The sequence below is a fragment of the Colletotrichum acutatum genome (assembly GCF_030867785.1).
Source record: "Colletotrichum acutatum strain CBS 112980 chromosome Unknown BDZ83scaffold_228, whole genome shotgun sequence".
In the NCBI taxonomy this organism is placed as follows: Eukaryota; Fungi; Ascomycota; class Sordariomycetes; order Glomerellales; family Glomerellaceae; genus Colletotrichum; species Colletotrichum acutatum.
The window spans coordinates 1,364-15,673 of record NW_026849222.1 but is presented as its reverse complement, the minus strand read 5'-3'; the positions used below and the strand labels follow the sequence as shown (position 1 = coordinate 15,673).

Below are 14,310 nucleotides of genomic sequence, written 5' to 3'. Positions count from 1 at the left end.
TCAACCGGCACGAGACTGTGACATCGCAGCATCCCAACAACCAACGGACACTTTTGGCGACATCTCATTCGCCATTTGTCTCAAATCCTCATGAATTACCAGATTCCCGGGGCAAACAATCCAATGTTCAGATGGCAGATCGTCACCAACCATGTCTAGGTTCTTCCTTGGCAGCGAGACTCTTACAGGCTAGCCCAGCCACCAGAACCTTAAACGCTTAATTGAACCAGGGTCTCACAAGCCACTGTAAACCGAGACCGACATTTTGGGTTTTTTTTGGCGGCGTGCGGGTAGTCGCTCCGCTGTCAGAAATGCCAATTAAGCTCGCTGGTAGGATGAGAACAAGGGGTTTGGCCAGGCCCACTTCCATGGGAAACCGAGACCGACGGGCTGATTTGCACTGCCATTCTCCCTCGAGATAGTGACATGACGTTCCAACCACACAGCCATTCTAACTGACGCTGGGCGTTTTCGTTGCTAAGCTAGTTTCGTCAAACCACTTGCGGATGATGCGGTCCATCATTACACTGGCCATGAAAAGGCCGTACGCGTATAGAGTAAACTTACGTGGGCGTGTATAATTCATATAGAAACCTGCATGCCTCCCTGATCCTCTTTGCATCTTGGAGATCCCAACATCGCAGCATCAATCTATTCTGGACAGCGAAAACCCTCAGTCCTTCGAACCCCTTGCCACCATCACCGAGTGTATCACCACACATCGCCCGCCAAATATCATCTATCACCAAAGCAAAGATGGATAAACTCGCTAGTATGCCCCTGTTCGACAACCGGCACATGATGAAGGTCCACATTGTGCAAATCATTGTGATTCACATCGTCATGGGCCTCTCCGGTGCCAGAATATTCCTCAAGGGCGGCCCAGTGACCCGTACAAACACCATGTCTCTGGGTATAGTGAGTAAAACCTTTCCTAATTGTCGTCTTTGCAGCCGCCAAGCACACAGAACAACTCAGATCGACTCTGGTGCAGTTGCTGCAATGACTCAAATCAAAAAGTGCAGTTGACTAACATCAACAAACGCATAGTCCGTGAAGTCCATGGTCTTCATCATCTACCAAATCGCAACTCAGCACTGGGCCCGAGGCCGGGGCTGGGCTTCCCTGAAAGCCAACGCCATCCTCAACGGTCTCGAGCCCGTCTTCTGGGGCGCCGTCGTCTTCATGTCCATCCAGGGTAACATCCAGCGCTGCGTCGGAACGAGCTGCATCCTCAGCTGGGTTATCGTCGGATGCGGTATCTTCCTCAAGTAAGTCTTCCATTTGCCATACGAATTGTCCGCCTTAAGACATGAGAACTGACTGGGAACTTTTTCCACAGCCTCCTCGCCGCATACACCGCCGTCGTATCCTTTGTCGATTTCAAATACTTCCGCCGCACTGGCACTACCCGCGGCGTCTCGGTCGACCGCAAGGCACCGATGCACACCGAGGAGATCACTTCGACTGGTTCTGTTGAGGACCAGGAGATGGCGCAGCCGAGAAGAAAGGTCGAGAGGATGTAAAGAAAGAAGCATCAAATTCGCCATCCAGGAAACCAAATTTGAGCGAGAACACTCTTCCGCCAACACTATAATGAGCAACGTAGCCGGTCTTAGAGGGGTTCAGCTTGGGATGGTGAGGGATTGATACATAATATCCCAAGGGGTTCTGCGACGGGGACGGCCGAAGGAAGCCACGAAAAGGCACGATAGGAGGGGTCAAGGTATTGATGAATTGTTTTTCTGGTGGCGTACTTGGAAATAAGGTTAATATCAAGAGACGAGTTTAAGAGATATACCTACCATAGTAATGATATAGACAAGCACACTTCAGTCTAAAATGTTCCCAGTCAACTCCAAAGTCGACAATTTAGCAACTGTACTCGCCAGCTTTGCGGCAATGCTCCCCTCAAATCCTGAAGGTTTCTTCTCACTATCCCATCCTACGTTTTAAAAGAAAGCGGACCTAGAAATCATTCATCAGGATCGGTCTTCTACCACGAAAATTTCAGTACCAATCAGTCAACACTTGATTAAAGCACCTGCAAGATAGCAACACAAGTTGCACTACACAGGCGAACCTCTCTTTTGGTGATGTAATGGAATAGCAAATCAAAACAAACACGACATCTGTCCAAATCTGCAGAAGCCATCATACGCTCCCAGCCCGCCCCACGCGGAGATCAGACGACGGACGCCCCCAATCCGCTGCGCTCCCCAGTACCCTGGCTGTCTGGAAAACTCCAGACGATCAAACCAACAGTCTGACCCAATCGCAACACACCATCCACCTCAAACATCAGACGAGTCCGACCTCGACCCTGCCCGAACATCAGACGGAGCATGCTCCAGCCTAACAGCACAATCTTAATCAGTCCCATCACCATTCTAGAAACACGCACCAGACTTGAAGTCCTAGAGACATTCCAAAGAAACATCATAACATCACGCAGGTTCCCAGACTGGCGAATACACACGATGATGCAGCATATTCAGAGCCATGACGCCGAGACCACAACCTCAAAACTCTCCTGGTCCATGAAGCCTTCTCTTCGCAGGGCAAACAGGCAGCGCAACTTTCTGTGAGTCCCCCAACCCTAACTCTCACCATCAGCCAAGACAAGTCCACCTAGCGAAAATCCCCACCCTGAAACTCAAAGACCCTCCATCCCTCCCCGATCCCATCCCATCCGCGCATGACGCTTCCTGCCCTCATCTCCCTCCGACCAGGACCACGCTGCATCCTTGTGCTTCAAATGTAAGACAAAAGAAAGAGGAAACCACGACACCCTTGAGGTTCTCGTGTTTTCCAGTTAGTAGATGCACTCAGGTTTGGCATGAAGACATAAGAAGCAATCATGAATGTGATTCTTCCATTACTCGTGTTTCCTCCCTCCCCTTTTGCCAAGTCGACTGGAAGACTATATAGATTCGCCTTGCATGCTTCACAAGGCTCGCCGACTTCCCAGTTTCTTCCCAACCTCTTCCCTCTCTTCGTCCTGCATCTTCACCTCCAACCTTCCTCGTCTCTCATCAGTTACACCCCGGCGCCGGCCCTCTAACGCACTGCTTGCCGCCGAATCTGGTGGTATCTCAAACAAAAGAAAGTCGTGGAACAAATACGTTCCCTTTGTGCCTGCAATCATCCAGATTTGTCCTGGGCCCCCGACTGAGTCCGACTCAGCCAGGCGCCACCATATATCTCCCTCACTCCCTTCATCCGTCTTTGGCTCATTGTTCCATCATTCTCAATCATTAGTCGAAGCATATCACAGCCACACATCCCTCAATCCGTATCAAAGAAGCTTCCAGTCCTCTTCAACATACTTAAATCAACCAGACCCATGACGTGTCCGTCCATCCTCCTCACCTGCTCGTCATACAACCACCACGTACAGCAGACCGCGATCGCGACCAAGATCTGAGCGACGCCGAGGCCGATGACGGTCGACTTCAAGCCAGCCCACATGACAATGGCATTGGGAATCGTCATAACAAAGATGCCAGCGAACAAGTTCCTCCAGCACGTCACGCCGGCATTCATGTCGGCCACATTTCGCAGGCACACGTTCATATTAGACGAGGTAAATTGCGTCGAGCGCCAGATGATGGGACGGATCGCGGTATCGACGACAGTAACACCTGCTGCCAAGAAGCCCAGCAGGAAGGACAGAAGAGGGAAGGAGAGATGTGCGCCGACGCCATCTAACTTGAAGACGCTGGCGGGATCCTCGTCAGCCACCTCGGACATGACGGCGTTCGTCTTGAGCCCAAACGCAAGGATACCGGTAGCCGCGAGGACAGTCCCACCAGCCAAGGTGCAGAAGGTATGGTAGGGTGAGTAACCGACGTGACGTTTTTGATAAACGGCAAGGCCGGTAGCGGTGAGTATCGAGAAAATAAAGGGCGCCGCCATGAGCGACCCGATGCTGTTCTCCCGGAGCATCCACGGCATGGGGAAGAAGAGGAGCGACAGAGATTCCGTCAAGCTCCACAGCGCGCAGTACGGAATGAATGTGATGACGAAGAGCAACAGGGTCGTGGGCGCGACGAAAGCGCGCGGTGCCTGGAGCAGCGTGCGGATATCCGTCATGCCGGAGAAAGACAGAGGCTTCATGGTACGCAGGTAGGCCTTGACTTCCTCGACGGATGGCTTTCCGAGCGGCTTTGGAGGCTTCGACATCCACGACACCCCGGACGCAGGGGTTTGGGCGACGCTGCCACTGGACCATCGGTCGTAAGCCGTTTCGGGAGCACCGAATAGGATCAGCGGTATGGCAATGATCTGAAAGGCATTAATGATGTCGAACTGAATGGTGAAGCTGCCCGCGTTAAAGGAAGCCAGGCCTCCGAATAGAGGTGCACCCCAGGTCGTTGCAATCGAAAAGACGTGGTAAATCGTGATGCGAGCGCTGCGTTCATGTTCCTGGATGGACGTCAGTAAGTGGTCATGCCTACCGCATTTCGCGATGGAACTTCATTCAGGCGACTCACAAAGTAAGTGTCCTGTATTGAACCGAGGACGAGTGAATCAAAGGCACCCCAACCGAGGCCCTGGAAGACGCGCGCTCCCATGCACTGCCCAAAACTGTTGCCCGCACGCATGTTCCAAATCGCGCCGATGAGGATCAACACCACCGAGACCAAGTAGACCGGCCTCTTACCCCATATCTTTGATACTGCCAGACTGAAGAGACCTGTAAACGCAGACAGGACGAGTGGTACGGCAGTCAAGGACGCCACTGCTGTATAAGAGACATTAAATCTGACGGCGAGAACACTATTGACGCTCATATATGCCGTCTTCATCCCTCCGATCAGGCCCACGGTCATTAGTAGAGAGATGAAATTGAGTTCTTTTTTCCATTGCGGCCAGTTCTGCGACAGGCCTGTCAGTCTCTGCCCACTGTGAAATGCTAGACCGAACCTACCAACGGATCCTCTGGGTCATCGTTCGGCTGAGGACTCAGTTCTGTTTGCGAGTACCTTCCGGTCCCGTACTTGATCTTCCGTTGACTCATTGTCGTCGAGAAGGACAGGCGCTTCGTCGAGCTCGTCATTGGTCGTGCGGGCTCGTCTTTTGGGGGCGGCGGCGGCGGTCTCGCGAACGACATCATCCTCGGGGCCTTTTCCGGTGCAGCATGGCTCTCTTCTGGCCGCGCTGGATCAAATCCGCCTTTTTCCATATCCCTCTCCATCATTCCCGATTGCTGAGTTCCCAGTCGGGGTAAGTTGTCGCACAAATGGAGCCCAGCTCCGGTAGATATAAAAACTGAACCAGCAGTGAGGACAGAAGAGAAATGAAGGCGACGGTTACGACCAGCCAGTGAAGTAGATGTATTGCTGAAGAAATAAAGACAATAAAGGGAGGGTCTAAAAGAGAATATGGTTGATTAGATTAGATATCAGACGATCGGGCCGTCCAAGCAATTAAGCTGGTACAAAGTCTCATTCTATGATGAAAGATGGAAAACTACAGTCGATGTCCGAACTTCCTGAAGGAAAAGAACTGTCAGCAGGGACTCGAGATCCTGACCGGCTGCAAGCAACATGATGCAATGCCACCGGCCCTAGGCATGACAGGCCCCCAGACATGTGTATCCTTATGGTTACCAGGCGTCGTGAAGGCGGCGATGGCCAGGACTTCGGCCTTGTCTTCCGCGCCATCATTGGATGAGACATGGTTGCAGGGATATCAAGCCCTGTCAAAACGGCCCCCGTCCGATGTGCGCTTGGACCACCGTCGGCCTGGGCAGACGACGGGCTGAAACCTTCCTGATGCTAGTTCTGTCTCTTGAGTATTCTTCGCTGGGCCTGGCTCTATTGTTTCCCCGACCAGGTATCATAATGCCTGGAAATAATCTCAACTTTGGGAGGTGGAACACAGAAAGGGCGGCTCGGTTTCTGGTATTCGATGTCGGCCGACACCTTCATGGTGCATGGGGGTGGCCAATGTTAAGGCAAGGATAATTGGAATCAAAGTAAGTCGATCGCGAGTTGCAGGAGCCGACAGACTTATGACACCAGATGACGACCAGCATAGTTCGGCTCTTTTCCCCGTCCCCGTTCCGTTTTGACTTTTTGACAGATGGTCAACGGTTGACGCGCGTACAGCTGGTTGCAACTTTGCGGCGTAAGTTGCGCTCGTCTGGCCCGGCGCAGCTTCAACTGAAGCCTCCATTTCGCTTAAGCTGATGAGAATATGTCATTGTTAATAACCCGCTTGCGATGGCCACGGCCAGTCCCCGGCGGCCTTCCGGCCTCATGGCCTTTCACCTAGTGCGGCCAACATCTCGAGACCACGTTGTGGCACCAGCATGAATGAGGCTCTACCATTTGGAACAGAACGCACTAACCGAGCCACTTTCTAAGGTAACTTTGTTGATTCTTCGGGGGCGGGCTCTGTAAATTGGCCCGCTGGCCATGGGTCGGAGGGGCACCCCTTCGTTGCAGGCCGTTTCGCAAACCACCAAACAACAAGGATCCTTGTCAGACTGCGCAGAGTCATACCCGTGGCTCTTGCTGCCGGTGTTAGCGTTGAAATAGCCTCGAATAGGGCGCGTCTGTCCTGATCCGTAACCCCGAGAAGGTATTTTGCGACCAAAGGGTGCCGCCAACTATTCCGTGAAGAGCTGTATTGGTGTAATGGAGTTACCGACGTTGAAAGCTGCAGCTTCGATCCAGAGTTGCAGTCCGTCTCTCACCGGTGAATCAATGTCACACCACGTACTCCGCGCCGCAGTCGTCGATTTTCTGATCAACAACTTTGACACCATAGCAACGAAATGGACCTGACGTGAACGTACTTGCGGCCGGCGGGATCGATCATCTCAACGGCCGGCAAGCGGATGACTAACCAACATTCCTAGTTGTTTGTCTGCCCTATTGCCCCTCTTCCACAACGCTCGGCTGGAGCAAGGCCCCCGCAGCGTCGATCATACATGGAGCAGTCGGATGTGTATGGAGCGTCATCCAAGGGATAATCCGCCAGATTCTGGTGGACGTCTGTTCAATTCAACATCCCCAGTGGCCTTGGCAATTACTTTGTCAAGATCGGGGGCCTCTATATCGTTGTGTATATCCTCAAAGATCATCCATCCCTTTTGTCTATCCGCATCGCCGCTGTTGGCCTTTGCGGTGTAACGCCGTCTAGACCGAATTCACCGAAACGCCCTTTCCAAATTCCATGTTGTATCTATCCCCGCGACGAAATGATTCTAGTCAATGTCGATCGCCCTCCCTCTCCCATTATGCCAGGCGCATGATGATGTCGCCAAGATGCTGAAACGTCGACTCTTCTGTATCCAATGCATGCAACTCATGCAATGCGTAGTTGGCCTTGCGGCCTCGGCAAGAGACAAGCGACGTGTTTCGCTCTCCGGCGGCCCCGAAAGATCTGTTCGGTTCGGTTTTTGGTCTATTTCTTGTGCATAGACAGAATGTGACGGGCAGACACTGATGTTAAGTTCGCTAGGGTCCTGAGATGACCGCTTTCTTCACATGACAGCGACTGCTTGAGGCTGGAATGGTCGCATAGCGGGTGCCATCAAGACAGTCTCCACTGCATGGGCACTCTTCGCGTCGAGCTGCATGAAAAAGCCTATAAAGAGGACGGCAGAGTTAGCAAAGTGATCTAGAAGAGTCGGAAGAGATGTGGTAGTGGTGTGGGTGTTCTGACGCTGGATGTTCGTCTTCACGAAGGTGGCCGCTACTAAGTAGCCAAGTTCTGGGAGGCGTTCCATCCTAGGGAGAACAGGCGGTGACGACGTTGACTCAGCCAATACCGATCTGCGAGGACTTGGCCTACTTGCTTGCACTTCTCGAAACTTTTCGATGTTGATGTTGCGAGTCGAGGTCGTCGACACTGCGAGCCCTGGGGTAGTTGTAGGGTGCTGTGTTTAACCGGCCCGGTCTGTGCCGGACGGAAAGGACTTTCATGAAGCTATGATGGTTGATTTACCTGAGTCGACAACTTCTTGGACTGCTGATTTCTCCATCGCCAGCAGTACTTGGCTTGTGCGAACCAGTAACTCTGATGTCATTGTTAGTCGCTTGCCGTTTGCCTGCCAAAGGGGTTTGAACATGGTAATCTTACCTTGGTAGTGCAGAGAGTAGGCGACAGGAGCGTCCTCGTCCAATCCGCGGTAGACAGGTAGACGCTCCTTGGTAATATCGGTGACGCGGAATCGCAAGCCGACGTTCTTCGTAGCATCAGCCCACAAGATGGTGCTCTCGTCGATTGGCGCTTGCCCTGCTGGGCAAATGGCAGTCCTGGCGGCTGCCTTTGCTAGCCAGCGTCTCCAGACTCGTACCACGCCATTCTCAATATTGCTGTGACTAGCGAGAAGACCGGGGTTTGGACTTGACTTGGCCAGGCTAGTTGTTGTGCAAAGTTGAGAAAAGAGCTCTCCGTCATCCAGGATAAGTTCTTGAACGACTGGCTGATCACCGATTTCTTGCTCAAGTGGGGCGCCCAGCATCCGTCGACCGAACACCCTCCGCATGCGTCGCGTCTCTTCCGAGACGACCGGGCGGAAGTGGGAGTAGAGGTGAGAGAGATCACGCAAGTCCATGTCTTCCCCGCCTGTCCACTGGTATCCCAGGAAGTCAACGCCTGCAAATCTACACGTCATGGATGGTGTTGAGTTCCTGGCACTTGGGTGGTAGCTCTCCAGCATCACCTCGTGCCCTTCCATCTTCGCGGTATGGAGGAGGCGGTGTTGCAGTATTGTGGTGGCGGTAGCATTGAAGCGGCGGTCGACAGTCGTTAATGGCAGCAGCTCGCGAGACTCAAAGGTGGATAGGATCGCAATGAGAAGCTGTTCAGGGCAAAGGTAGTTAGCGGGAGTGTAGCACACTATGTAAGAGTGATGGCGCTCTGCTGTGATGGGCAATGAAAGGTGCTTACCTCATTGGGTAATGAGTCAATTGGTGTTGTTAGAGTGAGACCAGACATGTTGGTAGTCGTAGTTTGATGGCAAAGATGCAAGATGATTGTAGTAGCTATGTGAAGCAAAGGCTCGTGCCGTTTAGGAAGGACCGGAATAATGCCCCAAGGACTCGTCGAGGTAGGTCATATTTAAGTAACTGATCATGAGTCCGAAGCAATGTCGAAAGGGGAGTGTATGCTGAGATTGCGAGGGGTGGCTAGAGAGAGTGGTCGGATTGGGTGAAGGTATCTTGAAGAGACAGCCCGATAAGGTGGAGATGCCGAAGGGCAGGGCAAAAAGTGTACCCTCACGGATCAGTCACCAATTAACGTGGACCCTGCCAGGAACAGAGATTCTGTTCGTGGATAGGGGACGCGATGACGAGGGCGTGTCTGCAGATTAGAGGCTTTGTGGCGCGATTGATACTGATGTGATGGTCGTGCTTTGGGTGCAAATTATCGGCGCGAAGTGGCTGATGATTCAAGGTTGATGGTCGCGGGAGAGTCGAAAACAAAGTGGATACGGTGACATGTCGGCCAAAAGTTGGATGATTCGAGACAGGGAACTGGGTCTGTCAACTTTCAAGGCCCATGAATGAGCGGGGATTGCCGGGCCGTTACGGGCCTGACTATTTCCGGTGTAATGTCCGCCCGGCCAGTTACCGTCTGCCCGGTTTCGGTCAGTGTCGGTGAGTCTGTTTGGTCAACAGAAGGTGGCTCCTTCCTTTCGAAACTGGCAACCAAGGCTGCCTTCCGAGTGGCTCCTACCGCAGCGGCAAGTGTGGCTGGGTGACTAAGAGTCACCTTATGCGCCACGCCCGATTTGAACAAGTGCATCTACGAAGCGAGCGATCCCGCTGCACCTTGTTTTTCCTCGCTTCTGCGGGCACTTTGCTCGCCAACATCCACCCGGCAGAGACAGTGGAGGCCAGCAGCACCAGTTTTCAATTCAAATTACCCAGTTGTTGACACTATCATCTTCAAGGTCTGGGTTAAGATTGTTCAGTAATCGACTCATTCCTCACAGATACGAAAAGTTGCAATGGCCTGCGCCTCAAAGCTCAAAAAGACGATAACGAAAACAAGAAGCCTTGACCAGCCCCGATGTCCGGCATTGACCGTCATCTACCGGTTTCGTCCGACTCCCAGGATAACATCATGATCACCCCATCCGAACCGTCTTACGAGACTCTCGAGTCAGAACCCACTTTCGCACTACTCAATAAACAGGCGGTGGGAGCCTCAATCTCGGGATTCGTCCTAGCTTCGCAGTCCAGGTCCAGACCTCCCAGCCCTGCACGCCCTGTTCGGACCTGACATGCGTCACAAATGCTTTACTTTCTCTCCGAGTTATGAGCGAACGAGGTCCCCAATTCCTTCTCGAAGAACGTCCGGGCCATGCACACGCCCATCAAGCCCCCACACACCCCCTGCTTCCCGTCGCGCCTGGTTCTATCGTTTCCTTGTCCGGCCCGCCGAGATAACAACGCGCATGGCGTGACATGCCGTTACCTGCTGCGCCGTTGTGAGGCCGCTCCATCCTGATCCAGCCGAAGCTCAGGAACGAAGTACACCGCTGGGTTTTCTGAGGCTGCGGTACATATGCAGAATGATCCCCAAAACATCTGCGTTTGTTTCTGGTTATCGTAGTTCCAACACGTATGATACGTTGAAAACTCGGGCCTGGAGGAGAAGAGGAACAAGAGTCGCAAGGGAAATCTCTTCTTCTTACAGGTCATTCGGATGTCTTTATCACAAGCCAGCGCCCCGACCCTGCCTTCGGATCTTATCCCTCTATCAACACAGCATCTTCTAACATTGAAGTATATCATCATACCACACGATTACACGCCGTCATATTACCTGCACCTTCGCGCGGGAGCGAGAGTAGGAATCTGAGCGACGCTAGGGCCCTGGACAATAACTTGAACGTGGAGCGGCATGTCGGGCTGTACGCGTCAGGGGAGTAAATGCTAGACGCCGGCCGAGAACACGCTGCTTCCGTCCGCGACGCATCCTTTCATGACGCCCAATCTGTCGATAGATTGTCTTGAACTGATCAAAGAACTCTTGAATATTATACAAATAAGAAACGCCGCTCTCGCAGGGTGAGGAGCGCGAGGAACCAAGCCACGCTAGGCTTCAACGCGGCGCGGAGGCTAGAGCCTTGACCCGGGGTTGATGGCCGCCTGGCGCAGGAAAAATCGTCAGATCCGACGAGCGACAATCGATGTTGAGCAATGCCGTGTCTGACGCCATCCTAATGCTCCTGCGATCGTCCACAGGGATCTCAAGAAGGCAGAAGCCCGGTATAGTCATCTCCAATGGCCTTCGCGTTGCACCATCGGTGGCCCTGCTTGGCGGTCCTTCTCTACCAACATCGTACCGTGAGCTGTGTGTTCCTGCAGCTACATCGTGCCAGGTGACGGTCAAGGCAAGAAGGCAGTGACCTGAGGAGAGACTTCCGCCGCATCCGGTATGTTGGTCATCGCCATTACATCGGTGCACAATTGAGTATGGCGCTGGCGGCTAGGTTTTTGCTTGATTATGCGGTCAATGAAAAGTTGAATCACGTTTGCCTTGAAAGCTTGCTACACCAGGATTCTATGATGCCAGATGTCTTCCATTATCGCGTTGCTCGTACAATCCACCATTAGAAAATGACACATAGTAATATATGGATATCCTGTCACGTAAAGGTATTCAGCCTCGTTGCAGGCGGCATTTCCCCGCCGCAGCCATTTATCCATAGGAACCAAATGAGAGATCTTACCATGAGGCGTCGTAAGCTGCCAGGAACCGTTTGTTTCCTTGTGTATTACATGTATACTCTCCAGCCTTTTCCCATCGTCAAGGTACTTTTGTGAGACTACTTGGCCATGCAGGGTCTGCAGGCAGGCTGATTTTGTGTCATAATGCCTGAATATCACGGACGTATCGGCTGGCGGCGATGCCATAGCCTTGTAATGAATTTACTTCAAGCAGATTAGTTGAATGACATCTTTGACACCTATCTCAATGTCTTTATGTAAGGAAAACCGCCATGAACAACAGCATCTATACCTCTTCCAATGTTGCCTCACAGGCACAGTGTATTGAAACTTCCAAAGCCGTCTTTCTTCCCAGTTAGTCCGAGTCTGGCTTGCAAGTAGGACTATACCTTTCAGCATTCCATGACCTGGTCGGTATTTCATAGAAAGACTTGTCTGGTACATGTTCAGCTTTGCGTCGCTTGGCTACCTACCCGAGAGAGGGCGGGAAGGGGAAGGGGGGAATGAGGTGTGCTCCACTGCTCTCGACAGAGGTCTATTCTGTCACTCAACAGAGCGACTATGCCCCTAAGGGATCAGTCTACTGGATGGGCAGCCCTTCGTCTGGAGAGTGATCTCTTCCTATGCCAGAAGGCCTTCCTTTTCCTCTTCGAATGTCTCTACAAACATCCTAGTGGGCCAAGATATAAGGGGGGACGGTCGCACCTGGCGTCAAAATAACACGGAAACTGCATTACGCAACTACAGGAGGCAGGATCTCAGGTACCTGGGGCCCACGCCCCCATTAACTGATTTTAAGCTAGCAAGAGGAACGACCTCTGTCCTGGCCCCCTCCCCCCAGGCGTTTTCCTAACGGCAAGTTTGGCGATGAAGCGTCATTATTTGTCTTAAAGAGAGAAATGACTCTCACTGGCAGGCAACATGGCATGGCAGGCTGCATTTCGTTGGCGAAAACAGCTTGAAAGCGAACAAGAGCCATTCTGGCTCAGGCTACTCTGGGCGGTTAAAGACTGGGCGATCAAAGACTGGACTGAGCCCCGTGACTGCCTGGGCGGTCATCCGGACTTCAGACCACCCTCATTCACCTGGTGCCTTCCACAAAATAGTATATCGTCTCGGACATTTCCCCCCAATTTTGTCTGCGTTATAAACTCTCCTTTCCTCCCCATCATACTCACTCACACATCTCGACAACCACGACGCGCACGTCAAGGATTTGAGTCTTCATTGGAAGCCGCTGGTAGGTCCATGTTACTAGTCATCAGTCAATATCTTCGCTCGCCCTGATTCTGTATTTCTCACACATCAGGTACTAAGCAGTCGTGCCTTCCCGAGGCCTCAGCTCTCAAGTGCCGACAAGTCCCCGTACAGTTGACTGGTTTTCCGCCTGCCAGTCTCTTCATCAACAACTCCCTCATTCCCGACCAAGGGAGTCAAGGTGGGTTGATGTCTTCATCCTTTGGTTCATGACCTCTTATAGCTAACCTTCTACAATTCCAGACCCCGAACTTGTTGCCGTTTGTCCACCCAGCTTTCATCTCACTTTCGTCTCGACGACACCTTCAGATTGCATCTGTCACCCTGTGTCAAGGACTCATTGATCGCAATCGGATCAAGACTCTCAAGCAGCCACCATTGCAGGCCTTAGGTAAGAAGCCATACCCAATCATCACTAGCTTCTCTGACAAGGCCAACGAACGCAATACACGGTTTCCTTGACCCGATTATCAAGATTGCCTTTCAAAGAGCACCGAGCCTGTGCCTACGACTTTTCCATGCCCGTTCACAATTTCCTGAATTTTCAACCCTTCGACTGGCCCATCGCCATGGATGATTCAATTCAGTTTGCCAAGCCTGAAGCTGTGCCAATGAAGCGGCATGCATCATCGGAGGTGCCGCATGAGAGCTCGCCGTCGCCAAAGAAGAAGTGAGGCGACGGACATCCCTTATGTTCCCTTCATTGGTAGTGCTGTATCGGCCGTGATGCTCGGAGCTTTCATGGTGGTTGGATCTGGTTTGCGCAGTGTTTCTTGTTGCTTTTTGGTTTTTTGGTGTGTGTTGTTTGTGTTTTCGTTTCTGGGGACGGGGGTGATTCTCTCGTGGACAGAAATCGGATAGAGTGCTCGGATGGGAACGGCCTACTGGTAAAACGGGATGGATTGCGACTCAAAAATGACCAGAGAACGGGGATCAATAGGATACTTGCTAAGGTCGAAGGCATGCTATGTAAGTGATCCGATTTTGACTACAATTTTGAACCCAAGCAACGACTGCCGTAAACTTGTCTTGAGTGAGCTCAATTGGCGAGTTGGATGATGATTGAACTGAAATACGAAGGTACCTTACGCAGCGCTCCAATGTGGCTTGAAGTTAACGCCAATGGACCATGTAAGTCGCCACGTGACTTCAATGATGTTGCCTGAGGTAATCAATCCGGTTACTTTACTTCTCCTTGGCTGATGAGGCATTTCGAGCTGACGCTGATCCCCCTTGAATTTATCCTGTTAACCACTGGTCCGACGCAGTTATTCAAGCCGGTAAATCCTCCTCCAGCCGCCCTTACATCTATCACTCTGAATAACTTGTGTCACTCCTTGCGCACAAAATC

The 14,310-nt window shown here is 52.1% G+C and overlaps 4 protein-coding genes across 4 annotated transcripts; 1 reads left to right on the top strand and 3 right to left on the bottom strand.

Moving 5' to 3' along the window:
* Positions 1–774: 774 nt before the first annotated feature.
* BDZ83DRAFT_593851 (uncharacterized protein) lies at positions 775–1,526 on the top strand (the record flags this gene model as incomplete). The annotated part of the gene is made up of 3 exons (XM_060506669.1): positions 775–918; positions 1,051–1,271; positions 1,343–1,526. 3 exons carry the CDS (start codon positions 775–777, stop codon positions 1,524–1,526), a joined length of 549 nt encoding a protein of 182 aa, XP_060357797.1.
* Positions 1,527–1,846: 320 nt separating this feature from the next.
* On the bottom strand, positions 1,847–2,610 carry BDZ83DRAFT_643688 (uncharacterized protein). The gene has a single exon (XM_060509688.1). It carries the CDS (start codon positions 2,441–2,443, stop codon positions 2,186–2,188), a length of 258 nt encoding a protein of 85 aa, XP_060357796.1. The 5' UTR covers positions 2,444–2,610; the 3' UTR covers positions 1,847–2,185.
* A 499-nt stretch (positions 2,611–3,109) lies between these two features.
* On the bottom strand, positions 3,110–5,485 carry BDZ83DRAFT_192884 (major facilitator superfamily transporter). The gene is made up of 3 exons (XM_060501607.1): positions 4,934–5,485; positions 4,497–4,880; positions 3,110–4,428 (listed from the first exon to the last, which is right to left on the bottom strand). Exons 1-3 carry the CDS (start codon positions 5,201–5,203, stop codon positions 3,289–3,291), a joined length of 1,794 nt encoding a protein of 597 aa, XP_060357795.1. The 5' UTR covers positions 5,204–5,485; the 3' UTR covers positions 3,110–3,288.
* Positions 5,486–7,936: 2,451 nt separating this feature from the next.
* On the bottom strand, positions 7,937–8,958 carry BDZ83DRAFT_593858 (F-box domain-containing protein; the record flags this gene model as incomplete). The annotated part of the gene is made up of 3 exons (XM_060506670.1): positions 7,937–8,034; positions 8,098–8,821; positions 8,911–8,958. 3 exons carry the CDS (start codon positions 8,956–8,958, stop codon positions 7,937–7,939), a joined length of 870 nt encoding a protein of 289 aa, XP_060357794.1.
* Between the last annotated feature and the right edge of the window lie 5,352 nt (positions 8,959–14,310).

Excerpts from the sequence above, each read along its gene's own strand:
- BDZ83DRAFT_643688 (XM_060509688.1), bottom strand. The coding sequence starts at position 2,443 with ATGATGTTTCTTTGGAATGTCTCTAGGACTTCAAGTCTGGTGCGTGTT.
- BDZ83DRAFT_192884 (XM_060501607.1), bottom strand. The coding sequence starts at position 5,203 with ATGATGGAGAGGGATATGGAAAAAGGCGGATTTGATCCAGCGCGGCCA. Across the intron at positions 4,881-4,933 it reads ATGACCCAGAGGATCCGTTG|AACTGGCCGCAATGGAAAAA; the intron begins GTAGGTTCGGTC and ends GGCCTGTCGCAG. Across the intron at positions 4,429-4,496 it reads CAATACAGGACACTTACTTT|GAACATGAACGCAGCGCTCG; the intron begins GTGAGTCGCCTG and ends ACGTCCATCCAG.